Source organism: Theropithecus gelada, chromosome 11, assembly GCF_003255815.1.
Source record: "Theropithecus gelada isolate Dixy chromosome 11, Tgel_1.0, whole genome shotgun sequence".
Lineage (NCBI taxonomy): Eukaryota > Metazoa > Chordata > Mammalia > Primates > Cercopithecidae > Theropithecus > Theropithecus gelada.
In genome coordinates, this window is record NC_037679.1 from 60,085,681 (window position 1) to 60,112,209 (window position 26,529).

The following is a 26,529-nucleotide window of genomic DNA, read 5'->3' on the forward strand; positions in this document are numbered from 1 at the left end:
ATTCCATAAGTTAATAGTATAGGCTTATTGGTTTTAAAGAAGTCTTCTTCATCACAATGATATTGTTTTCAGGTATTATTGAGATGTGTCCTTATTTATCTGGAGAATGGATACACTTATTCTCTGCCTTCATTTCGTTATTCCTACCTAGTGCTAGGAGATGACAAAAAACCTCATCTAATAGGTGTCACTTATACCTCTTAACATCACTATTTCCAAATATTAATTGTCCCCTGGAAATCCTTTTACTAGGGCTGTTCTTTATGGTCTGTCTCCATTCATCACTTTGTGATTACTGAGTTTTCATATCACCTTAAATCTTTGATGAGCTGTTCCTCAAAGAAAGAAGGTCATTTATCATGTCTGTTTTACTGAAAGAAGGACAAGATGAGACAAAGAGGTATTATATAATTCAGTGTGCCTATGAAGCTTTCTAGGCCATATTCCAAAATAGATAGCATTTTCTTTAATCAAACTCTATATAAAATAAATGAGGTATTGTTTGGTAAGAACCCCCCACCCCACTTTGTGCCAAACTTGTTGGCACCCTGCAGTTTACAGCATGAAAGTCAGCTTCTCTGCACAGTGATTTTTAAGACTGCTAAAGGCAATCAGCTGCTCTTAGAGCTGTGCCCCAATGCACTTTATATGCCCTTCTGTTACAGCACTGAACACCTGGTGGTTTGTAATGTATCTTTTTACAAGTCTTTTTCCTTCTGTAGACTGAGTGCCCTGACAGCAAGGACTGTTCATTATTCACCATTCTGCATACACTCTGATCAGATGGCTTACAAACAACAGAAATTTATCTCTTGCAGTTTTGGAGGCTGGGAGGTCCAATATTCAAGCACTAACAGATTTGGTATCTGGTGAGGGCCAGCTTCCTGGTTCATACATGGCCATCTTCTCACTGCATTCTCACATGGTGCAAAGGATGAGGGAGCTCTCTGGGGTCTCTTTTATAAGAGCACTAATTCCATTCATGGGTCGGGGGCAGGGGTGCTCTGCACTTGTGACCTAATCACCTCCCAAAGGTCCTACCTCCTAATATCATCACATTGAGGATTAAACTTTCAACATATGAACTTTGGGGGGTTATAAACATTTAGTTTATTAAAAAGGGCTGCTTGTTGTATCATGGCCACTGAGTAAATTTTGAGTAGCAATCTTACCTGGTATGTCATTGCATTTATATATGATTGCCACTAATAACTCAAATTACTGAATTTATGATGTATTGATGATGCTGTTTTCCTAGTCTTAGTATTAGTAGCCAAATAGCCCTGGAACTTTCTCAATATCATTCATTCATTCATTCATTCATTCATTTATTCAACATTTATTGAATACCTTACTAAATGCCAAGCTCTGAATTAAGCTTTGAGAATCCAAGAAGACTAAGACTTTGTTCCCACCTTTCCCTTCAGTTTCTCTTTCCTAAGACAGACATAATAAAACAATTGCACCACAACATGATAGATCCTGTCATAGTCAGAGTGGAAACCAAAGGAGATTGAGTGGGACAGGGGAGCTGAAATATGCCCACCAGCCCCCGGGGAGAGTGAAACCATGATCTCAAGATCAGCTTTATTTTCTGACCAATCCTCATATACCAAGTGTGGTCAGGAACATATATTTATGTGTCTAGGTGGCCATTTGCATTTCATTTTATAAAACTAAGTGATTATGATGATTAGCTATGGAATTAACATACATTTTCAGCTAAGCAAGTCATTAAAAAGTCCAATTTAGCTCCTCCTTTAGCTTCAGTAAATTAACGTGTTACAGTAAGAGCCTTGTTAATTTGTATGATGCTAGGAAAAAGGCACAAAAATGACCTGATTTGCACTTTATATTTCAGAAGCTATAATTTTGTAAAACTGGGACATGTTGGCCATCTGAAAAGTACTTAGTTGTGTAATTTCTACAAGTCATTGAAAGTAATTATCACATCATAATCCAATGTTTTTCTGATGTTCCTATGGGAAGTAAAGTATATTCTATCCCGATATGGTTTGGATTTGTGTCCCTGCCCAAATCTCATGTTGAATGTAATCCCAGTGTTGGAGGAGGGACCTGGTGGGAGGTGATTTGATCATGGGGGCAGATTTCCCCCTTGCTGTTCTTGTGATAGTGAGTTCTCATGAGATCTGGTTGTTTAAAAGTGTGCAGCACCTCCCTCTTGTCTGTCTTCCCCCTTCTTTGGCCATGTAAGACCATGCCTGCTTCCCTTTTGCCTTCTGCCATGATTTTAAGTTTCTTGAGGCCTCCCCAGCCATGCTTCCTGTACAATCTGTGGAATTGTAAGTCAATTAAACCTTTTTTCTTTATAAATTACCCAGTCTCAGTTAGTTCTTTATAGCAATGTGAGAACAGACTAATAGAGAAAATTGGTACTGGGAGTGGGCATTTTTACAAAGATATCTGAAACTGTGGAAGTGACTTTGGAACTGGGTGATGGGCAGAAGTTGGAAGAGCATGGAGGGCTCAGAAGAAGACAATGGAGGAAAGTTTGGAATTTCCTAGAAACTTGTTAAGTTATTGTGACCAAAATGCTGATAGCAATGTGGTCAATGAGGTCCAGGCTGAGTAGGTCTCAGATGGACATGAGGAACTTATTGGGAACTAGAGCAAAGGTCACTTTTGTTATACATTAGGAAAGAGGTTGGAGGTATCATGCACCTGCCCTAGAGATCTGTGGAACTTTGAATTTGAGAGTGATGATTTAGGGTTTCTAGTGAAAGAAATTTCTAAGCAGCAAAACATTGAAGATGTGGCCTAGCTGCTTCTAGCAGCCTATGTTTATATTTGTGAGCCAAGAAATGACCTGGAACTGGAACTTATATTTCAAAGGGAATTAGAGTGTAAAAATGTTGAAAATATGCCAGCCCAGCTATGTGGTAGAAAAGAAAAGCCCATTTTCTGGGGAAGAATTCAAGCTGGCTGCAGAAATTTGCGTAAGTGAAAAGGCACTGAATGTTAATAGCTAAGACAATGGGGAAAATGCCTCAAAGGCATTTCAGAGCAGCTCCTCCCATCATAGGGCCAGAGGCCTAGCAGGGAAGAGTGGTTTTGCAGGCTGGGCCCAAGGTCCTGCTGACCTGCACTACCTCAGGACACTGCTCCCTGTGTCCTAGCTATTCCAGCTCCAGCTGTGGCTAAAAGGGCCCCAGATACATCTCAGGCCACTGCTACAGAAGGTGCCCACCATAAGCCTTGGCAGCTTCCACATGGTGTTAAGCCTTCATGTGCGCAGAGGGCAAGAGTTGAGGCTTGGGAACCTCCGCTTAGATTTTAGAGGATGTATGGGAATGGCTGGATGTCCAGCCAGAAGACTGCTGCAGGGGTGGAGCCCTCAGGGAGAACCTCTACTAGGGCAGTGTGGAGGGAAAATGTGGGGTTGGAGTCCCCCACACAGAGTCCCTCACTGGGGCACTGCCTTGTGGAACAGTGAGAAGAGGGCCACTGTCCTCTGGAACCCAGAATAGTAGATCCACTGGCAGCTTGTACCATGTGCCTGGAAAAGCTGCAGACAATTAATGTCAATCCTTGGCAGCAGCCATGGGAGCTGATCCCTGTAGAGCCACAGGGACAGAACTGCCCAAGGCTTTGGGAGCCTAGCCCTTGCATCAGGTGGCCTGGATATGAGACATGAAGTCAAAGGAGATTATTTTGGAGTTTTAAGTTTTTTTATTTTTATGTTTGAGATAGAGTCTCACTCTGTTGCCCAGGCTGGAATGCAGTGGCATGATCTTGGCTCACTGCACCTCTGCCTCGTGGGTTCAAGCAATGCTCCTGCCTCAACCTCCCAAGTAGATGGGATTACAGGCATGCACCACCCTGCCTGGCTAATTTTTGTATTTTTAGTAGAGATGCAGTTTTGCCATGTTGGCCAGGCTGGTCTCAAACTTCTGGCCTCAAGTCTTCTGCCTGCCTCAGCCTCCTAAAGTTCTGGGATTACATGCATGAGCCACCACACCCAGCCAGGAGCTTTAAGCTGCCCTGCTGGTTTTCAAACTTGCACAGGACCTGTAGCCCCTTCGTTTTGGCTGATTTCTCCTTTTGATTGGGTGTATTGCCCCAACACCTGTACCCTCATTGTATCTTGAAAGTAACTAACTTGTTTTTGATTTTACAAGCTCCCAGGCAGAAGGGAGTTGCCTTGTCTCAGATGAGACTTTGGACCATGGAGCTTTGAATTAATGATGAAATGAGTTAAGACTTTGGGGAACTGTTGAGAAGGGGATGATTGTATTTTGCAATGTGAGAGGGGCATGAGATTTGGGAGGGGCCAGAGGTGGAATATGTGGTTTGGGTTTTTGTCTCTGCCCATCTCATGTCAAGTTGTAATCCCCAGTGTTGGAGGAGGCACCTGGTGGGAGGTGATTGGATCATGGGGGTGGATTTTCCCCTTACAGTTCTTGTGATAGTGAGTGAGTTCTCATGAGATCTGGTTGTTTAAAAGTGAAACCTGGGGTACACCATCCAGACACAAAGCCAAGAAAAGAAAGTGTGACTGATTTTACACAGGAATGTTCTATGAGCCAGGGCAGCATACATCACTTCTAACCAGAACTCAAACACATACTACAAGGGAGCCTAGTAGTGTAGTCTAGCTGTTTGTCCAGAGGAAAAGAAGGACTTGGGTTTGGTAAATAACTAACCACAATGATGATAAACTTTTAAAATTTAATCACATTATCTATAACTGCCATTTATTGAGCACCAAATTATAGTAATAAGAACTTTACCCTAAGCTGCTTCAAAATTTTCACAACAACCTCATTCATCCATTTTCCTATTGACAAATATTTATTGTTCTCCTGTAATGTTTCAGAGACATTTAGCCAGAGTGGAAGCAGTAGACATGGTAACAAGTTGGTCAGATTATGGATATATTTTAAAGGTAAAGCCAATAGGATTTGCTGATGGACTGAATCTGGGATATAAGAGCAACAGAAGATTCAAGAATGACTGTCAGACTTTGGGCATGAGCAACTGGGAGAATATAGGATGCCATTTATTGAAACCAGAGCACTGAGGTAGAGGTCATTTTGTGGGTTGGGGGGTGGAGATAACTTAACAGTTTGCTCTGGCCATGTCGAGTTAGAAATACCTCTTAGACATCCTAGTGGAGATGCCAAGGAGTCAGTTGAATAAACAAATCTTAATTTTTAAACAAAGTACAACCAGAGCCAGCTTCATGGGTGGGCAATCCATGCAGTCCCATAGGGCTCTCATACATGGAAAGGTCCCACACTTGATGTAATGGTTTACTGTTGCAGTCTTGAATTCTTAATACATTATTTAGTAAGTGCTCCATATTTTTATTTTTCGCCGGGCCCTACAAATTATGTAGCTTGTCCTGGAAGGAATTCTTTTTGAGGCAGTGGAAATTTGTAAAAGTGTGGGGTTCTGAAGGCAAGGAAAAGAAAGCCTTTTGAGAAGAAAGAGGTTGTGAGAGATCAAGGAACGTGAACACACACACACACACACACACACACACACACACACACACAAAAACCATGGGAATTATCAAGATGGAATTTCTAGTGACATCGACAAGGGCCATGTCCAAGGGTGGAATGGGGAGGATAAAAAGCCTGTTGGAATGAACTGAAAAGAGGAGAGCTGCCTTTGCTCACAGTTTCCCCCTGCAGGGAGAAAGGAAATGGGATGATAGCTGGAAGGCTGTGCTAAGTCAAAGCATGTTTTTGAAAAATGAGAGAAATTAAAAAATGTTTGTCTGCTGATGTGAGGGATTCAGGAGAGAGGGAGAAACTGATGATACAGTGGAGAAACAGAAGAATTAGAGGGAAAGTACATAAGTCAAGGACATGGAGGACAGGTGGAGGAGTTGGCTGTAAGAATAGACATGTGATTCCATTTCAGAAGCAGAGAAGGCAGATTTCTCAAGACCATGTATTGAAGAGACTATCCTTTCTCTACATATGTTCTTGGAACCTTTGTTGAAAATCACTCGACCATAAATGCAAGGGTTTATCACTGGATTTTCTGTTCTCTTCCATTGTTTGATATGCCTGTTTTTATGCAGTACCATACTATTTTGATTACTTTAGCTTTGTAATGTATTTTGAAATCAAATAATGTGATGCCTTTAACATTGTTCTTTTTGCACAAGATTGCCTTCATTGTTCGGGGTCTAAAAATGAAAGAAATTTTGTCATTTGTGACAAAATCGATGAACCTGGAGGATATTATGCTAAATGAAATAAGCCAGGTACTGAAAGACAAATACTGCATAATCTCACTTATATGTCGACTATTAAAAAATAAAACTCATAGAAGCAGAGAGCAGAATGATGATTGCAAGGGGCTGAGGGTAGGGGACAGATAAAGGAGAACTGTTGTTCAATGGGCACAAAGTTTTGGTGAGACAGGAAGGCTAAGTTCTGGAGAGCTATTGTACAGCATGATGACTATAGTTAATAATAATATATGGTATATTTGAAAATTGCCAAGAGATTAGATTTTAAATGTTCTAATCACAAAAAAAGATAAGTGTGTGAGGTGCCAGATATACTAATTAGTTTGATTTAATCATTCTACCACATATGATATATATATCAAATCATCACATTTTATAGCATAAATATATATAATTTTTATCTTCCAAATATACCTTAATGTTTAAGAAACAGAGAAGGCAGAGTCTATGGGTTCTAGAAGGTTGGCAATTTGGAGTTGGTTCTAGACCATGTGCTTTTTTTTTTCTTAATGGAATATGAGGTGAGGTCAGCAGCTGAGGTGGTGGGAGGAGTCATGAGTTTGGCAAGAGTAACTTCAGAGAACTGAAAGGTTAATTTACTAGAAAATGGTCAGATTGCTGGGCAATCCTATGCTGAGTTCCAAACATCCATCTGCAGTCAACATCGTCGAGCGATGTTTTTTTCTCCAGCGTCTTTCAGCTTCTCAGGTGCAAGTACAGAGTAGAGGGATAGTTGAGTTTAGACATGATTGGTTCTGTTATGGCTATTTTACAGATGAAGGGACTAGGGTTCAGAGAAGTAAGTAACTTGCTAGTAATTGACAGAGTTTGCACATAAATCTTCTCTGACCCTCAACTCCAAGCTCTTGAGCACTATGTCATACTTCAGAGCTGTTCTTAAGATCATGGACTAATAAGTGTAGATTCTGCAAACTTCTATCCCTTCCCCTAGTGGCGAGCAGGTGAATAAGTAATACTGTAATTTGCATCTCAACTCCCCCCCTCCCCCCGCGCCCACTGGCATTATCCAAAAAGGGAATCTCAGCTAGTTACCAAATCCCAGCCTTGGGAATCACAAAGCAATATTGTTCATTGAAGATATGCTCATGGGATAGAAAAAGTATCACTGAGTTTGATCACCATCTCTCCTGCCTGCTGGCCATGTGACTTGCAGCATGGTTGTAAGAATCTGTTCAGCATTAAATGAGCACCTATGGTATGCCAAACAGTACGGAAGATGCTGAGGAGATATTGATGAAACTGAATTTTGTCCTCCTAAGAATTATAGCCCAGGGAATTCAGTGAGATAATATATGCACAATGTTGTGTCCAACACAGGGTGGGCACTTAATAGGTGTTAATTCTCTTTGCCTTCTTTATCCATTTGTCCTCAAGTACCTGGTGACACCTCTTGGTGAAAATATCAACACTCACTGAGATACTAAATGAGGGTCCCACTCGTATGTAAATATCCAATGATGTTAATATTTAAAAATTAGTTCCCATCCACTGAATCAGAATCTCAGCAACTTTGAGTGAAGGCAGGACCCTTACTGAGTTGAGTCTTCCTCTACTCATAAAAATATACTGTATATAACTTTTTTCCTGAAGCTATTGGAATGAATACAAGTTAGCATGATTGTCCACTGGCAATACTAGAATAATCTCCCTAGGGCATGCTGTTTTCTGGCTGGAAGTTATTTTATTCTGTTGAAATGTAATTTTTTTAAATGAAAGGGGCATTTGCTTTTCCTATATTATTTGCTTTCAAAGAGCAATGAGAATTCTTTAAACATGGCAAATTAACCACTGGTGAATCTTAAATTTTACCTTCTCAATGATGCATGTTTTGATTCACTAGTCAATATTTATTTCTAAGCCTTCAGATCTCAAAAAGGTCTACATGGTACCTGAGTTAGTGCATCTCAAGTAACCAACCCCTGGGAAGGTGTTTTATTTCTGTAACGCCAATGAGGCTGGATTTTGTGCTCCTGGAGGGGAGATGTTTGTCTTTTATCTCTATATTGGGGTACCTATTACAGGAAAGAGTATTAAATGAATAAAGGAATGGACCCACAGTGGGGAAAAGGAGCTTGCTTGATATCAATGTTTTTGAATTTATTACCAGGAATCTCACTTTCTAAAATTGCTAGCACTGTTAAAGTTTCTGACAGTGAAGCAAGCCATTGGAACACATTTGTGATGTGAATATTAGGTGTATTATTATGCACTCAATTTAACTTTTTTATTTTATATAATTTCTCTCCAAGTCGAGATCATGTTCTAGGTAAATGAACAAGAAATTAAGCAGTGTGGAGACGTATAGGTTAGACTCAACTTCCGCTAATGGAGAAGAATGACTTTGGATAACTATTGGCTCCAGTTTCATTTGGGGATCAGGGATTGGATTGGAATTTGTAAATCTAATTGTTGTCTCTCTGTAAAATTGGGAGACCCTCAGGGTTGAGAGCAGATTTTCCTCTTTTGCATCTATTTCAGCACCTAGCCCATTGCATTGTAAATGCTTAATAAATACTAGATGAATTAAAAGTTAAGTATTCTATGTATTCTTTAGAGAAAGATACACGGACATTTTTGCCAACAGCAAAAATGAAGGCAGTAACCATTTCTGGTTTATCTTGTATTCCTAGCATCAGGCAGAATGGTAGGGACATGGTAGGCATCCAACAACTGTTAATTGGCTCCTCCAATCCCCCTTTTTTGTCATCCTTCCACGGAAATTTATTGAATGCCTTCTAAGTATCAGACAAGTGGTTTATATTAATGAAAGAACACAGTCCAGAGGAGCAGTTTTATTTGTATAGTCAATTACAAAGTAATGGGACACAGGTTATAATAGAAGAATGTAAAATTTCACTGAAGTTCACAGGGAGGAGAATCTCATCTGCTGGGGAGTTGGGGAAGGCAATCCAGGATGATGAGGGTTGGGCTATTGAAGGAGGAATGGAATTTGTCAAAGCCTGTCTAATACCAGGCTTTGAGGGTATTAGAACACACTCCAGTTAGAGAGGATGGCACACACATGTTCTTGGAGCTGTGTTACAGCACAGTACACATTGTAGGGGTAGTTTAGCATGGCTATAGGAAGATGTGGGTAACATAGGGGAAGGAGGTACGGACAGAATTGAGAAACAGGGATTATTCTGGGAGGTTATTAGAGGTCAGAGTTTGAAGAAATCTCAAAACAGGAAATACTGACTGGTATCTGAGCTTTTCCGGAAGGCTGAAGTTAAATTCTACAGGTCATGTCTCAGTAATAGCAGTGATAGTAATAGCAATGGCTAATATTTATTGAGTGTTTGTTAGAGACATGTGCCTTTCTAAGCATGTGATTCATTTAATCTTCATAATAACTTATAAAGTAGATATTGTCTTTATCCTCATTTGACAGATGAGGAAATTGAAGCATAGAGGTGCCTCATTCAAGGTCGCAGAGCAAGTCCAGACTTTAACTCAGAGGGTCTGGCTCCAGAATCTGTTCTTAATCACTATATTATATTACAATGCAGAGAATATAGTGTTGCAATGCTGCAAAGTTAATTTATAAAATAATAAAATCACAGCATTAGAACTTTATTCTCACTTTAAATCTAAACAGCAGCATGAATCACTGCTTCTGCCTTTCATATGTTTTTTAATGGCTTGATCATGTGTCTTCCTGATGATTTGATTACGTGAGGAGGGCAAATTAAGGTCACTGCCACTAGGTCCTCACTGTTGTTGCCCATATGCAAGACCTCAGTAAAAGATGTCTGTATGGCGAATGTAACTTTTAGCCAGGTCTTTGCACTACGAGGGTATTTAGTCTGTCTGATCTTTGAAGATATTTATGCATGGACCATTGGCTCTAAAATCCCCCTCTTTATATCCCCACAACAATGCATGTTTTTGTCTAGTGTACTCTTAGAAGGGGCCAGATTTTGTGAACATAGATGCCTGTCCTTCAGAGTTTGTTTATAGAATATGCTCCAAGCATTTGCTTCTCAAATTCTCCACTATTTGATAACAAATAAACCATAATGTAACAGGATTTTCATTTAAGTTTTTCCATTAAGCCTTAGCCATGGATTGTGATGGTATCTGGTTGAGGCCAGATCTGAGTTTAGTTTTTACTCTGCTGCTGAAATTGTTGTGTGATCTTGAGCCAATCATTGTACTGTTCTCAACCTTAGTTTCCTCATCTGGAAAATGAGGGTGTTGGAGTAGATGATCAGTGAGCTTTCTCCTAACTCTTAACATTCTCTGCTTGTAGAGTTTTTATAATCAAACACAATTGTGTAAAAGAGAGAAAAGCAGTTGTCATGGAAACTGTTATTTAATACATAACACTGTTTCTTTTTTTTTTTTTTTCAAGAGAATTAAATCGTTTATTGATTACACATGATAATGGATGATACACAAGCTTCATTCCCATCTATAATTTTATCTGGTACCATTATTCAATTTAGATATATTGCATAGGATGTGCCAACAATCACTTTTATAACCAATAATTCCATGATTTTGCTTGGGTAATCCCTTTTAACAGTGAACTTCAGGTCACAACAGTAACTATCAGTTCAACTACACCAAGGTTTCCGAAGACAATGGCTTCTCCACCCAAGCAGGTTGTATATAAATTCCAAATAGAACCTGGCATCACCCTGAAGGAATTCTAACTTCACACTGTTGGGGAAGTTTACCAAGATGGCTTCAGAGTAGACTAACTTTACACAGCACATTAAAAAAAAGACATTTATTCAGCGTCATGATCAGACTATTACATTTAGCAATCAACAGCATGGGTGCAAAAAAAAAAAAAAATCTACATTAAAATCCTTTGTTGGAATGCTTTACACTTTCCACAGAACAGAAACTAAAATAACCTGTTATACAATTAGTCACAAATACAGTCCTCGAGTTTTTTGCCCATACACATGAGTATTTGTCTAAAACATGTCTTCTTTGTAGCAGCTAGGCCCTGCCACCACTGTGCTTGGCTGAGTTCACAAATCTGTTGTAACCTGTAGCTTCCCTGTCACTTCTCTGGCTCTCCTCCCCTGCTAAGCTTTGTTTCCTAATTAAAATCTTCTGCCACTGCCATAGCTACTGCTGCTGCTGGAACCACCATAGCCACCTTGGTTTCGTGGTTTTGCAAAGTATTGGCCTCCACCGCCATAGGAGCCAGAGCTTCTGCCTCCAAAATTTCCTCCCTTCATGGGTCCAAAATTTGAAGACTGATTGTTGTAATTGCCAAAATCATTGTAGCTTCCACCACCTCCAAAATTGCTTCCATCATTACCAAATCCATTATAGCCATCCCCACTGCCACCACATCCACCACCACCACGGCTGCCACCAAAGCCACCACGACCACTGAAGTTTCCTCCACGACCGAAGTTGTCATTCCCACCGAAACCACCTCCACGACCACCACCAAAGTTTCCAGAACCACTTCGACCTCTTTGGCTGGAGGAAGCACTGGCCATCTCTTGCTTTGACAGGGCTTTCCTAACTTCACAGCTGTGGCCATTCACAGTATGGTATTTCTGAATGACAATCTTATCCACGGAGTCATGGTCGTCAAAGGTTACAAAGGCAAAGCCCCTTTTCTTGCCACTGCCTCGGTCAGTCATGATTTCAATCACTTCAATTTTCCCATACTGTTCAAAATAATCTCTTAGGTGATGTTCTTCGGTGTCTTCTTTAATGCCACCAACAAATATCTTTTTCACAGTTAAGTGGGCACCTGGTCTTTGAGAATCTTCTCTTGAGACAGCTGTCTTTGGTTCCACAACTCTTCCGTCCACCTTGTGTGGCCTTGCATTCATAGCTGCATCCACCTCCTCCACAGTGGCATATGTGACAAACCCAAAGCCCCTGGAACGCTTGGTGTTTGGATCTCTCATTACCACACAGTCCGTGAGCGTTCCCCATTGCTCAAAATGGCTCCTCAGGCTCTCATCGGTTGCTTCAAAGCTCAACCCTCCAATGAAGAGCTTCCTCAGCTGTTCGGGCTCTTTAGGAGATTCTGACTTAGACATGACGGCAGGGAGAAGAGAGACTTTAACGATGCTTCTTCGGCGGCGTCCACGGGCAGAAAGGAGCAAGCTGACGAACGTATCTCAACACTGTTTCTTAATCAGCCTGTTTTCCTTGAAGAAATTTGCTTCTCTTATGATGCAGGCCCAAAGGTCTCCTAATCTTGCCTTTAGAAAAGCTCAGATTTCAGTTCCATCACTTAAGAATTCAATGCATGGAACCAGTTACTTAACTCCCCTGTGCCTAAATTGCTTTATTCTTAAAGTGGTGTTGATAGGCATACTGACCTCATAATGTGGAGCATCAGGCCTGATGCACAATAATGAAAATGTTAATGATAATAATACCAATACTGATAATATTTAAAATATCTAATGTTTATTGAGTTAGTTACTGATACTGTGTGCTAGGCATTACTAAATGTATTAACTCATAGAATCTTAAAACCAACCCTGTGGGGTAAATGTTACTATTAATCCCATAATTAGATCAAGTTACTTACTTGTACCAAGTCACACAACTTGAACGGGGTGGAACCAGAATACTTGTCGAGCTACATAGGCCAATTTCAGAGCCTACACTCTGAACCATTAACGTTTCTCAATAACAACACTGTTAATATATAATTGTGAATAACCAGCATCTTTTATGGTCTTTGCTATAGGCCCAAATCTGTTCTATCCTATGAGGTAGGTGATATCATCATCTCTATTTTGTAGATAAGAAAACTGAGACCTCTAGAGGTTAATTAAAAACACATAGTTGGTAGTATTGGAAGCAGGACTTGAACTCTTGCAGTCTGGCTCCTAAGTCCATGTTTTTAACCACGATATCTCAGTATGAGCTATTATTACCCTATATCCAGTTCAGTTTTGTCTCCATGAATGATGTAAGATGATTATAGCTCCACCCACTAGATGATGTGAGCCTTTGGCAATCTTCTGGAACTCTGTTTTTTGTTTTGTTTTGTTTTGTTTTGTTTCTGTTTTTGAGTCAGAGTCTCTCTCTGTCCCCCAGGCTAGAGTGTAGTGGCATGATCTTGGCTGTCTGCAACCTCTGCCTCCTGGGTTCAAGCAGTTCTCCCTTACTCAGCCTCCTGAGTAGCTGGGATTACAGGCACCCACCACCACACCTGGCTAATTTTTGTATTTTTTAGTGGAGACGAGGTTTCTCCATGTTGACCAGGCTGGTCTTGAACTCCTGACCTCAGGTGATCTGTCCGTCTTGGCCTTCCAAATTGCTGGGATTACAGGTGTGAGCCACCGCACCCGGCTGGAGCTCTGTTTATGCTCTTTGTTGATCCCTGTTGTGTGCCTAACCGCCACATTCATTTATGGAAAAGCCAAGCTGCTACACAAGTATTTTGCCATGTCTTGCAAAATAAAGCAAGAGGAGATAAGTACAAAAGTCTTTGAATTTCAGGCTAGTAAGGTCTAAAATTTCACACAACAAATACAGTCTGTAAAACATTTGAGAGAGAGTTTACTTCAGTAGCTCCAATATCTGAGCAATGTTTTCCAAATACCTTAGCACCTACTGATCTAAGAGTGAGGTAGGAGAACTTCTGTAAACATCAGTTAATATTTTCAGCCTTAAGGGCCATAAGGTCTCTGTCATGACTATTTAACTCTGTTATAGTGCAAAAGCAGCCATAGATGATAGTAAACCAATGTATCTGTGTTTCAATAAAACTTTATTTACAAAAACAGATGGTGGCCCAGATGGCCCAGGAGCCATTGCTTACTGACCTCTAGTCTGAGAGACAGATAGCCTACTGATAAAGTATTTAATGTCCATGAATTTTGGGATCAGTGGCCTCTTGTAGGTAAATTAAAACAATAGTAATGTCATGTTTATTTTCTCCTTCCCTCCTCATTTTTAATGAGACCTGATCTTGCTGTTCCACATTTACTAAATTAGGTACTGGCAAAATGTGATAGTGTAGGCTTACACTATTCACATTGCTATCTGCTGCTTGACTCAATATATTGAAATTTGACTTTAAGGACAGACTTTCAGCAGTAGGAAGCAATGGTGACAAAACAACTTTTAAAAAAGATCATATGGAATGACAATGTGGATATGTGCCTTGTTTTGAGCTATCTCAAATCCTTTTGCTAAATAAGTACAGGGTAAATTATTTTAAATAGGGAAAATGGAACACAATTTTTAAATATTTTAAGGCATTTCAAATGGCCCTTAAAATACAACAGTTGTCCTCTAGAGGGATTTTCATTTATTATTAACCGTATCAGAAATGTAATTAAGTCAGTGCTGAAATTAGTCAAGATAAACTTTATAACTCAAATCACATAAATAACGTATATGGGTTCTATGAATTAATCATTGTAAATTTGATTAAAAAGTTACATTTCAAAGTTCATGCAATTTAATGTCATGTTGTTCCTGTTTTTCAAACATTTGTTAAACCAGCTGTTTATAGAGGCACATTGTATGGCTAAAGATCTAATTGCACCATTATTAGCATAGAACTGTAGTCAGTAAATAATTAGTGGCTTGCATTCTGGAGTTTTGATAAATTTTTAGACTTCTCTAAATTAACATTTGTCTTATGGTCAGTTAAGGAAATTAAATATCGATTAAGGAAATTGAGACAGGGCCAGCTTCACAGTCTCCCTCCTCCACAGGGCCCCCTATGACCACTGCCTTGGAGGCTGTGCTGACTCTGGGGAAGGCCTATCAGTAGCTGTGACCTGGGTTAAGCTGAGGGACCAGGGGCATTTTTGAGAATATTGATTAGATTAAGTAGACGTGGGGACCTGTATTCGTTTTTTATTGCCTCTGTAACAAATGACCAAACAGTGCCTTAAAATGTCACCAATTTATCTTATATTTCTGTAAGTTAGGTGACTGGTGCAGGTCTCACTGGGCCAAAATCAAGGTGCTAGCTGGGCTGTGTTCCTTCTGTCTTTCTGGAGACTCTGGAGGAGAATCTGTTTTATGACCTTTGTTTTTTGGGATGGAATCTCTCTCTGTTGCCCAGGCTGGAGTGCAGTGGCGCGATCTCGGCTCACTGTAATCTCTGCCTCCCGTGTTCAAGCGATTCTCCCACCTCAGCCTCCCGAGTAGCTGGGATTACAGGCACACGCAACTATGTCCAGCTAATTTTAGTATTTTTAGTAGGGATGGGGTTTCACCATGTTGGCCAGGCTGGTCTTGAACTCCTGACCTCAGGTGATCTGCCCGCCTTGACCTCCCAAAGTACTGGGATTACAGGCGTGAGCCCCCACCCCCAGCCTCAGTACCTTTTCTAGCTTCTAGAGCTGCCACATCTCTAGACTCATGGTCCGTCTTTCATGTTTGAAGCCAGCAACGTAACGTCTCTCTGATCCAAGCCACCAAAGGTTCTCTGCTTTTGAGATCTCATGTGATTAGATTGCCCCCCTTCCTTTTGGATATCCCAGGATATCCAAAGGATATCTCCATTTCAAAGTCCTTCATCAAATCTGCAAAGTCCCTGTTAGTCCCATGTAAGGTGACATATTCACAGGTTCCAGAGATGAAGAGTTGGACATTTTAGCAGAGCCTGTCTACCACACAACCAAAATTCAGTATTGGATTCACTGTCGGCACTTCCTCTGTTTACCAGCCCATCTTTTTATTTTTCAGCTTCTTGTGTCCTGACACCCATTTCTGTCTCAGTCCACTTTAAACCTTGTTCTTCTCAGTTCTCAATTTCTCTGACCTTCCTTTAGCACTCAGTCCAGTGGACTGCCTTCTCCTGCTGAGAGCAGTATTGCTGGCCAGGCTGCCTGGGTTCAAAGCTAGGCTGTGCCTCATAAATGTGACCTTTGGTAAGTTATTCACTATCTCTGTAACTCAATTTTCTCATCTGTAAAAGGAGGATAAAGAATGTGCCTGGACTACATATGATTTATATAGTGATTCCATGAATTAATATATTCATCACTCTTAGAACAGTGCCTGAGACATAGTAAACCATCAGTACATGCTAACCATTGTTGCTGTGAATTTGGTTACTCTCCTTTTGGTTGCTGGTAGAAATTCTCTCAAGATTTTATCTGTGATTTCTTGTCTTTTCTTCAGAAGTTACACCATCTCTCAACTCCAGCTGGACGCATTTCCAAGCTCTATACCTTTATTTCTGGCAATACCAGGTGAATATTTTTGTTTGGATGTCCCAGGGGAGCCACAAAGCTGAACTTAACATCTTGCCTACTGAAATATTGCATCCGTGTTCTTATTTCTATTACTGTCTTTAGATCCAAAGTCAATTTTTATTCTTTCCCTCTCATTTACTACTAAACATCAAAAAAGTTATCAAATACTAAAGAATCTACTTTCAAACTATCTTTTAATCTATTTGTGTCCCCACTTCCACTGCTCTGATCCAGGTTTCTATGGCCGTTACCCTGATTTGTTGCCCCAGTTGAAGTAGAACAGTATTCTTAAACCTTTGCTCTGATTATGCAACCCCCACCACTGGACCCGCCCCTCCCTTCCACCTTGCTCCCACATCTTAAGTGATTCTCCGCTGTCTTAGCCTGGAGACTACATCCAGGATAGCATATAAGTGAGTTTTCTTCAGGAATTCCCTAAAAATTTAAAAATTTCATACAAAAGTATGTTGTCAAGATAGTTGCTTTCAGTCTTAACAGCCAGTTACTGCTCACGCATCTTAAACATGCTTGAAACAGGACATCTTTTCCTTTCATGAATGAGCTTTGTTCTTTCATACCTGAACCTTCACCACGGGGGGCATGCTCTTCTCCTCCATCTCTGCCTATGAGAAATTTACCCAGCAATGAGGCTTAGTGACAGTACCCACCCCTCTCTTTGTGAAGCCTTCCCTGGTAGCCTTTCCCTGAACCCTGTAAGCCAGAAGTCAGCAAACTACAACCCACAGGCCAAATCCAGCCCATTGCTTAGTTTTATAAGTTTTATTAGAACTCAATCACACTCATTCATTTATGTATTGTCTATGGCTGCTTTTGGGTCTGCAATAGCAGAGTTGAGTAGCTGCAACAGAGACCATATGGCCCACAAAGCCCAAAATAAATTATGCTCTGGCTCCTTACAGAAAAAAATGTGCTGACCCCTTTCCCCTCTCGGAGATTACATAGTCTACCTTGTGCATCTTTGACATCTCCTTCTGTTAGACTCACTTCTGCACAACTTTTTTCCTGGCAAGAACGATCTCTTCTTGTAAACATAGATTCTGCCTTTATCATCCTCGTTTCTGTCCTTCGGCCTAGCAGGGGTAGGTCTCCATAGTTGTTGGGAGCAATAGATTACTCTGTAAAAATTTTTTTTTAAACTACATTTTGCTCACTTGGCTAAGTGACCAAAATCTTATATAAAGCAATGTTCCCTTTAGGGGGTTAGTGCTTATCATTTGATGTTTCTGGTGGTAAACCATTTCATGTTTCACTTCGAGAAGCACTTTTTTGACTGCCAAGATAAGCTGAAAAATTGAGTCCAAGGATCTTAAGAAATAATATTCCTAAGCCATTTAGGTAGCTCACTTGGTGGTCTCATTTAATAAGTGGTCCACTGAAATATAGGATTGCAGAGTATACTTTTTCATGATGCATGGGTTTTGCCATGTGAAGTAGATACCTAGTTTCTACTCAGCTATTTTTGTTGACTACCTAGGGTGTGATAATATTTGACCATGCTACTCTCTTATGAAAAACGCCAAATAGTTAAATTTGTTTTGGGAAAACCAGAGATGCCTCTCTTGCTCCTAAAGGAGAAACCAAATGACCTTGGGTTTCTTTCTTTTTTGTCTCTCTGTCTAAAACCCAGGAAGTATTGATGTCATGTCCTCCTGTGAAGTGCATTAGCTGTCCTTGCCTTTGCTGCTTTAGTACTGGGAAATGCCTCTTTTAGACAGTGAGCTCATGAGTGCAAGGACTCTGTTTTTTAATTTCTGAATCCTCAGTGTTTGGCACAGAGAAAGCTCTTGACAAATATTTATTAAATGAATAAATCAATAAATAATTGAAGATCTCAGAAAGAACCTTTTCCCCAAGGTATTACTTTTAAACCATAAACTTACAATTGCCTACTTCTATCTAGTTCGCATCCTTAAATATCTCTTGCGAGAATTTCCTGTTGTGATGATATAGAGTTTGTCTAGCTGTGGGAGGTCAAGGGTGGGCTACATTGTGCCTAAGTCCACAGAACGCAAGGAAAACCCTTAAACTTTTGTGGTGACAGGAAATCAATATCTGCTCCCTAAGTATTTCCCTGAGTGAGAATGTAAAGGTTTAAGATAAATTTTAAGTATCACAGGGTGAGACAAAGTGAGAAATTCAGGATTTAGATTGGCATTCAGAGCAGGGAGGGAGAAAAAGATGACCCAAATTGACACCAAATGAGAAAATCTTGGGAAATAAAGGTAAATGGTAGCAAATGTGATGTATTTGAGAACCTTACAAGGAAGTTTTCAGTATGTTCCAGTTGATTTATAGGATGTAGAACCATTAAGTGTTAAAATGGAAAGGGGTGGATTTCCAAGACTCTCGCAGTGAGGGTTCAGTTAGGAATCAGAATTCCAACAAACAAACAGATTTTAATAAAGAAACTTCTTATGTTACAAAGGAATGGCTGGGTTATGGAAATTAACAAGAGATGGTGAAGCACCCAGGGTCTAGCAAGGGTGAGGAGCCTTTATAAAACATGCCTCAAGAGGCAAGGGCAATATTGGAGCCACTCAAGAGCAGGAGCCATGGGAAAGGGGCTACCCAATAGGGGTAGACCTTGCAGAGGGCTTTCCAAATGGCTAGGGTCCTCACAAGTATTAACACAGGAAGGGAGCAGGGAAGAAGTAACTCAGCCTCTCTTTCCTCCCAACCGTTAGCTCCTTCTTGTGCCTCCATTGGCTGAGGCCAACTGGAGGCCTGTGAGGGAGCCCAGGTGATGAAGGAGTCACCTTCACAGAACACAAAACAGGTGGATAATGGATTTGAAGCAGGTGTAGGCCCACAAAACATCACCAGCACAGAGACCATCTCCAGCCTTTCAGCTTACAAATAAGGAAAATGAGGCCCAGGCTGGGGGAAATGCATACCTTGGAAATTCATCCCTTTCAGCCTTAACACTTAATGTTCTGTATCCTCATAAATCAGTGCTCACATGACAAAGACAATCAATAAGGACTGGCTGAATAAGTAAATGGAAGAATACATGAATTTGAAGAATAAATGAATTTTTCATATCATAAAATCCAGTTTTCACCAACATGTTTGCTAGATAGCATTCTGACATATCAGTGGACCATAATATATTTAACTATTGCCCTATTAACAGTTATTTTTCTAGTTTCTAATATTGCTATAATCATAATAATTATTATAGTTATGTCCGTATTAATTATAATTATGATACTGAGTACTATTTATTGAGTATGTCAGGCACCATGCTGCGTGAACACATACTTTTTTAGCCCTTATTATGAATTTTTGAAATATGAATTTAAACTCCCATTTTGTAAAAGAAGAAATTGAAGCTCACATAGTAACTCAATCATAACTCATCAGAAGTTCCACAGCTACTACAAGATAGACCCAGAATATGCACCAATATCCATTCAACACAAAAGTCAATCTCTCTATTGCTTCCCTATGTTATAAAAACGTTTGAGTGGAACATTTTCTTATGTAACTCTTAGTATGTCTTATTTTCTTGAAATAACTTCCTAGAAGTGGAATTATTGGGTCCAAAGAGATGATGCTATTTTTAAGTAGTAAGAAATAACATTTAGTTGCAATTTGAAATATATTAAATATTTGTGAGAGAAACCTTCTTATATAGGTATGAAAGTTTTAGTTTTGTCTAATGATCTGATTGCGAGTGGTAAGATAGCCATGTCTGAGAGCCCCTGTTTTCTTATGTTTTTACCAGTAGTGAATAGTATCTTTTTTTTTTAATAGCGTTTATTTTTTAGAGCAGTTTTAGGTTCACAGCAAAACTGGCTGCAAAATACAGACATTTCTTATGTATCTCCTGCCCCTAAACGTGCATAGCCTCCTCCATTATCACCTTCCAACACCAGAGTGGTACAATTATTATAATTGATGAACCTACATTGACACATCATCACCCAGAGTGCATAGTGTGTATTAGCGTTCACTCTTGGTGTTCTACATTCTGTGGGTTTTGACAAATTTATCACAATGTGTGTGCACCATTATAGCATTAAACAGAGTAGTTTTATTGCCCCGAAAATCCCTTGTGCTCTGCCTGTTTCTCCCTCCTTTCTTCTTTCCTCATGGCAACCACTGATCTTTTTACTGTCCCCATAGTTTTGCCTTTTCTAGAATGCCATATAGTTGGAATTATGTACTATGTAGCCTTTTCAGACGGGCTTCTTTCACTTAGTAATGGTTCTTGAACATTTAAGGTAAGTGAATGGACACTTAAGGTTCCCACATGTCTTTTTATGGCTTGACAGTTCGTTTTGTTTTAATGCTGATAATATTGCATTGTCTGAATGTACCACAGTTTATTTGTCAATTTCCCTACTGAAGGACATCTTGGTTGTTTCCAGGTTTTGGCAATTATGAATAAAACTGCTATAAACATTCATGCGCAGGTTTCTGTGGGAACATAAGTTTTCATCTCACTTGGGTAAATACCAAGGAGCATGACTGCTGGATTGTATGGCGAGAGCATGTTGAGTTTTGTAGGAAACTGCCAAACTGTCTTCCAAAAAGTGGCTGTACCATTTTGTATTTCCACCAGCAGTGAATGAAGGTTCCTGTCGCACTGTGTTCTTGCCAGCATTTGATGTTGTCAGTGTTTTTGATTTTCACCATTCTAATAGGTGTGCAGTGGTATCTCACTGTTGTTTTAATTTGCAATTAATTACCCAATGACATCTACATTATTTTTTAAGATTTATTTTTATTTTAATATTTTATTTATGTACTTATTTTCAATTAACAAATAAAAATTGTGTATCTTTATCACATATAATAAAGTTTTGAAATGTGTATGCATTGTGGAATAGCTAAATCAAGCCAATTAATACATATGTTATATCACATACTTATCAATTTTTATGGTGAGAATGCTTAAAATTACTCTGTGATTTTTAAGAATATAATACATTGTTATTAAGTATACCCACTATTTTGTATAATAGATACCCAGAACTTATTTCTCCTGTCTAAATGAAATTCTGTATCCTTTGACCAACATCTCCACAACCGAGCTCCACCCCCCAGCTTTTGGTAACCACCATTCTACTCTCTGCTACTTACGAGTTCAAAATTCCACAAATAACTGAGATCATGGGGAGTTTGTCTTCCTGTGCCTCGCTTATTTTACTTAACATAATGTCCTCCAGGTTCATCCATATTGTTGCAAATGACAGGATTTTCCTTGTTTTTCTTTCTTTCTTTCTTTTTTTTTTTTTTTTTTGAGATGGAGTCTTGCTCTGTCGCCCAGGCTGGAATGCAGTGGCGCGATCTCGGCTCACTGCAAGCTCTGCCTCCCGGGTTCACGCCATTCTCCTGCCTCAGCCTCCCAAGTAGCTGGGACTACAGGCGCCCACCACCACACCCGGCTAATTTTTTGTATTTTTAGTAGAGACGGGGTTTCACCGTGTTAACCTGGATGGTCTCGATCTCCCGACGTCGTGATCTGCCCGCCTCGGCCTCCCAAAGTGCTAGGATTACAGGCATGAGCCATGGTGCCCGACCCCTTGTTTTTCTTTTTAAGGATGAATAGAATGTCTTTGAATATATCCACCACACATTTTGTCAATTTTTCCATTGATAGATACTTAGATTCCACATTATGGCTGTATTTTGGCTATTGTGTCTAAAGTTACAGTGACCATTGGAGTACTGGTATCTCTTGGACATACTACTTTCATCTCCTTTGGCTATTTACTACATTTAAAGAGTTTTAAATCACTGTTTATGAATTTAAAAAAATCTCAGGTTATTTTCACTGTAGATGGGCTTGTGGGGGTGAGGAAAGGAGAGTGGGAAGGCTAAGCTATTCAAGGTTGTCTTCACTGACCACTTCCCCTTACTCACCCCCTCTTCTAAGGTCTCAGCTTATCTCCCAGGGACTGAACACTCTCCAGACAAAATCAGCGTAACAGAAGTCTGACATTCGAGAATATTTGAGTTTAGTTACCTGTAGTCTTCCCTAGGTATCCCTAGAAAGATTAATTCCTGGATAACCGCCTCCCTCCCTTCCCCAGATACCAAAATGCTCAAGTCCCTTATATGAAATGGCAAAGTATTTACATATTACCTATGTGCATCCTTCCATAAACTTTAAATAATCTCTAGATTACTTATAATACCCAGTACAATGTAAATGCTATGTAAATAGTTGTTATACTATATTTTAAAATTTATTTTCCTTTATTGTTGTTCTAATTGTTGTTTTTTTTTTCTGAATATTTTCTATCCGAGGTTGGTTTAGTCCACAGACATGGGACCTGCTTATCTGCAGGTCCCATCTGGAGGGCCGACTGTACTTTGTTTGGTGCCTGCCCTGCGAGCTCCCTGCCATCCCTGGCACCCTCCGTTTCTTTCTGGAACTATTTACATTAGTGTCTACTGTGAGTTAGGCATTGTGATAGGCATGAAATAAGGCACAGTCCTGGCCCCACATTCATGGGACAGATATGCAGATAATTACAGTACAGGTGGGTAGGTCTTGGTGTAGGTATGTACCAGGTGCTAACAGAGTGCGGAGGAGGGACATGTGAACTGAGGGTTCTGGGGATGCTTGGTAGAGTTGGAGGTTGGGAATAATGGGATTTCTTCAGAAGGGTGATGAATGAGCTGATCTTAGAAGAATATATTAGATTAGGGCTATGAAAGAGAGCATTTCAGGCAAGAAGGAGGATTTTTTTTTTTTTTTTCATGAACTCACTACTTAGGACCAAACTGTAAGCACCAGCACTGTTTCATTTTCACCTTATGGAGACCATTATTGGAGCTGTGTTCATCAAGTCTTTTCTATGAACCAACAACGCCAAATCTCAGTGGTTCACACCTAGAAACCTTTGTCTTTTTGTTCAGGGTTTTTTTCAGGCAGCTCTTGTTTGCCTGATATTGCCTTGTTTGAGTGAGGCTTGGTCCAGGTTGCAGATCAGGTTTGGGTTTGCTCTTGTGTCTCCTTCTGAGACCCGTGGCTAGTTGGGACATGTGCTTTTTTTGATAATAGCAGAAGCAAAAGAGACCAAGCGTAAACCACATAAGCACATTTCTGCTTTCATCTGTTTGCTAACATCCCCTTGGCTAAAGCAAGTCATAATGGCCAAGTCCAAAACCAATAGAGCAGGGAATACACCTTCTCTCTTTATTGGGAAGTACTAACAAGTCACATGACAGAGAGAAAGTATGAATTACGAATCGGGGGCAATAATCTACTCTGCCACTGTGGTTTCCTGAAATGAAGTCCTAATAGAATTCGGTCGCAGGGGGAATAAAAGGGAGACTCTCACTCAGCCTCAGCAACAAGAAAGAAAAAGTTACAAAAAGTCTGTAAAGAATCTAGAGGAGGATTTGAAGGAGAGAAAGCACCAATAATCTAACTGCAGCACTTTATTTGAATTTAAGTAATGCTGGTCAAACATTCTTACAGGCTCTTACCCTTTCTGATCTATAAATTCTTCGTGTAGATATTGAGCCAAAGGTTAGATCTAGAAAATATTATATCTAGTCCTTAGCATTTTGGTTTCTTTTCAATGCGCTTAAATGCTCAGTTAACGTGGCTTTAGACATAATTGTAACAGAGTTACAAATGAAAGCATCTTGGCAGAAAGTTTTTCCTGGCTTTGATGTGTTGGTACTGCCAGATTTTTGTGACATGCTGATGCTAATCTGTCAAATAGCCTGACACAAAGTGAGAAGAGAAATAAAAGGAGGCATGACAGGGCCAAGGATGTGGTGTGGTGGAGGATGGTTGGGCAGTAGCAAATTCTGTCATCAGCCATGCTGAGACTAAGCAACACCCCATCTTCAGGTCTCCGGGTCGGGCAGGGGGGTCCTACATGGGTTAGAGCTCATACCACTCTCAGAAATGCACCTACTTTCAGTTACCCACCAATTCTGATGCTCAATGCTCCTCCGAACCCGTTTTCTATGGGTCCACTGGAGCTCACTTAACTAAGATAGCACAAATTCTGCCCCCCTCATGGGAACATACCTAAGCTAATGACACATGAGGTGCTTCCTCTTCTGCATGTATTCCTATGTGTTTGGGCTTTTTCCTCCCTCAGATGCGGGAGGGTATCAGTCTGTTTTACAAACATTTTGTCAAGTGTCCTTTGAGCCACATAAGAGAGGATATTAGAAAAGCTCCAGAAAGTTTGGAAAAGTAAATTCAGACCTGAGAGTAACCAAGAGAGTTCCTACCTTCCTTCTGGTCAGTGTTCCAGGAAGTTGAAGCACTGGATTTACCCTCCACTTTGTAGTTAAAGAGGAAACTAGAAGTAAATCTTCCCTTCTACAAGGTTTTCTTTTTCTTTTTTTTTTAAATTAAGAATAGATGAGTCTTATGTTTTGTGTGTGGTGGTGACATTCAAAACATAGTTTTTCAGTGTTTTGAAAAGTAATTTACCTAAGAAATGACAGGAAGAGTAATGCAACACATAGACAGCACCGCTGTGAGTTGTAAAACATTGACAGAACGACACATGTTCCTGTGGCATAGAGTCCTTCTGAATCACAGAAATGACATTTGGATGAAAGCAAATCATTTTTACACAGGCACACTGCTAACTGTGCAGTAAAGCCAGAAATAGTGTACCTTGGAAGTGGGCCAGAGAGAAAGAACACCTAAGAATTTTATGTTCTTCAGAAAAATTTTCACTTTTTAGGTAGGATTTTTGAGAAGTAAAGAAAATATTTGAGAGTCTTAAAGAAAATCTGAGCTTTGATTTTTTTTTTTTTTTTTTTTGAGGCAGAGTTTTGCTCTTTGCTGCCCAGGCTGAAGTGCAGTGGTGAGATCTCAGCTCACTGAAACCTCCACCTCCTGGGTTCAGGCGATTCTCCTGTCTTAGCCTCCCGAGTAGCTGAGATTACAGGCACCTGCCACCATGCCCAGCTAATTTTTGTATTTTTAATAGAGATGGGGTTTCACCCTGTTGGCCAGGCTGGTCTCGAACTGCTGACCTTAGGTGATCTGCCCTCCGCGGCCTCCCAAAGTGCTGGGATTACAGGCATGAGCTACTGTGCCCGGCCTTTGATTTTTATTTATTAAAATATTAGTCATTGTGTTCCCATGTACTCATCAAGTGTCTGGAGAGAAAACTCAGACCAAGCAGGAAATGTAGGCTTGATGTTTAGGAGACAGAGTACAGTGGTAGGTGTGACTTGGGGAACTGATCACACAGAGATTACAGATGGAGATATGGAGTGCATAAGATCCCCAAGGATGGACAGGATGGAGAGAAGTAAAGGCCAAAATCAAAACTTTGGAAAATGCCCACAGTGGTGGGCTGATAATGCCTCTCAAATATCTGTCCACATTCTAAATTCCCAGAACCTGCAAGTGTTACCTTATTTGAAAAGAGTCTTTGCATATGTGATTTAGTTAGGGATCTTGAGATAGGGAGATTATCCTCAGTTATCCAGGTGGTCCCTGAATGTCACAACCAGCATCCTTATAAGAGAGAGGCAGAGGGAGATTAGACACAAACACTGAGAAGGTGATATAATCACAGAGATAAAGATTGGAGTGATGTTGTCACAAGGCGAGGAACACCAAGGAATGCTGGCACCCATGAGAAGCTGAAGGAGGCAAGGAATGGATTCTCCCCAGAGCTTCTGTCTGCCTTTCTGGAGTCTCGATGGGCCTACAGATGTTCAGCTTGCACTTCTGTGGAAATAGGGAACATACAGCAGTGGCACAGAGCTCTGCTGACACCGTGGTGTGAGACACCTGGCCTCCAGAACTGTGAGATGATAAAATCCTGTTTGAACCCATCCTGGTTGTGGTAATTTGTTAAATCGGGCTTTGGGAACTAATCCCACCTTTGGGAACAGGAACAGAAAGAGTTTAAAAAGGTAAGGGGAGGTAGCAAGAAGCTTAAGTGTCATGAAAACGAAAGCCAAAGCAAGAGTTTAAAAACAGATGAGCAGAGGCAGTGGTGTAAACGCTAGAGCCTAATGGATAAAAACAAAGATTGAGGAGAATCATTGATATGACAGAAGCTAATGATGGCAGCTAACTTACACTGAGGACTCATTATGCTGGACATTGCCATAAGCATTCTGCAGATATAAACTCAATTCTCA

General features: G+C 40.3%; 2 protein-coding genes across 4 annotated transcripts in view; one reads left to right on the top strand and one right to left on the bottom strand.

Moving 5' to 3' along the window:
• The window catches only part of ANO4 (anoctamin 4), a 408,206-nt gene that overhangs the window by 153,403 nt on the left and 228,274 nt on the right, over positions 1-26,529 (top strand). The gene's annotated exons all lie outside the window — the stretch shown is intronic.
• LOC112634477 (heterogeneous nuclear ribonucleoprotein A1-like) lies at positions 10,587-12,350 on the bottom strand. Its single transcript, XM_025401962.1, has one exon. It carries the CDS (start codon positions 12,271-12,273, stop codon positions 11,311-11,313), a length of 963 nt encoding a protein of 320 aa, XP_025257747.1. The 5' UTR covers positions 12,274-12,350; the 3' UTR covers positions 10,587-11,310.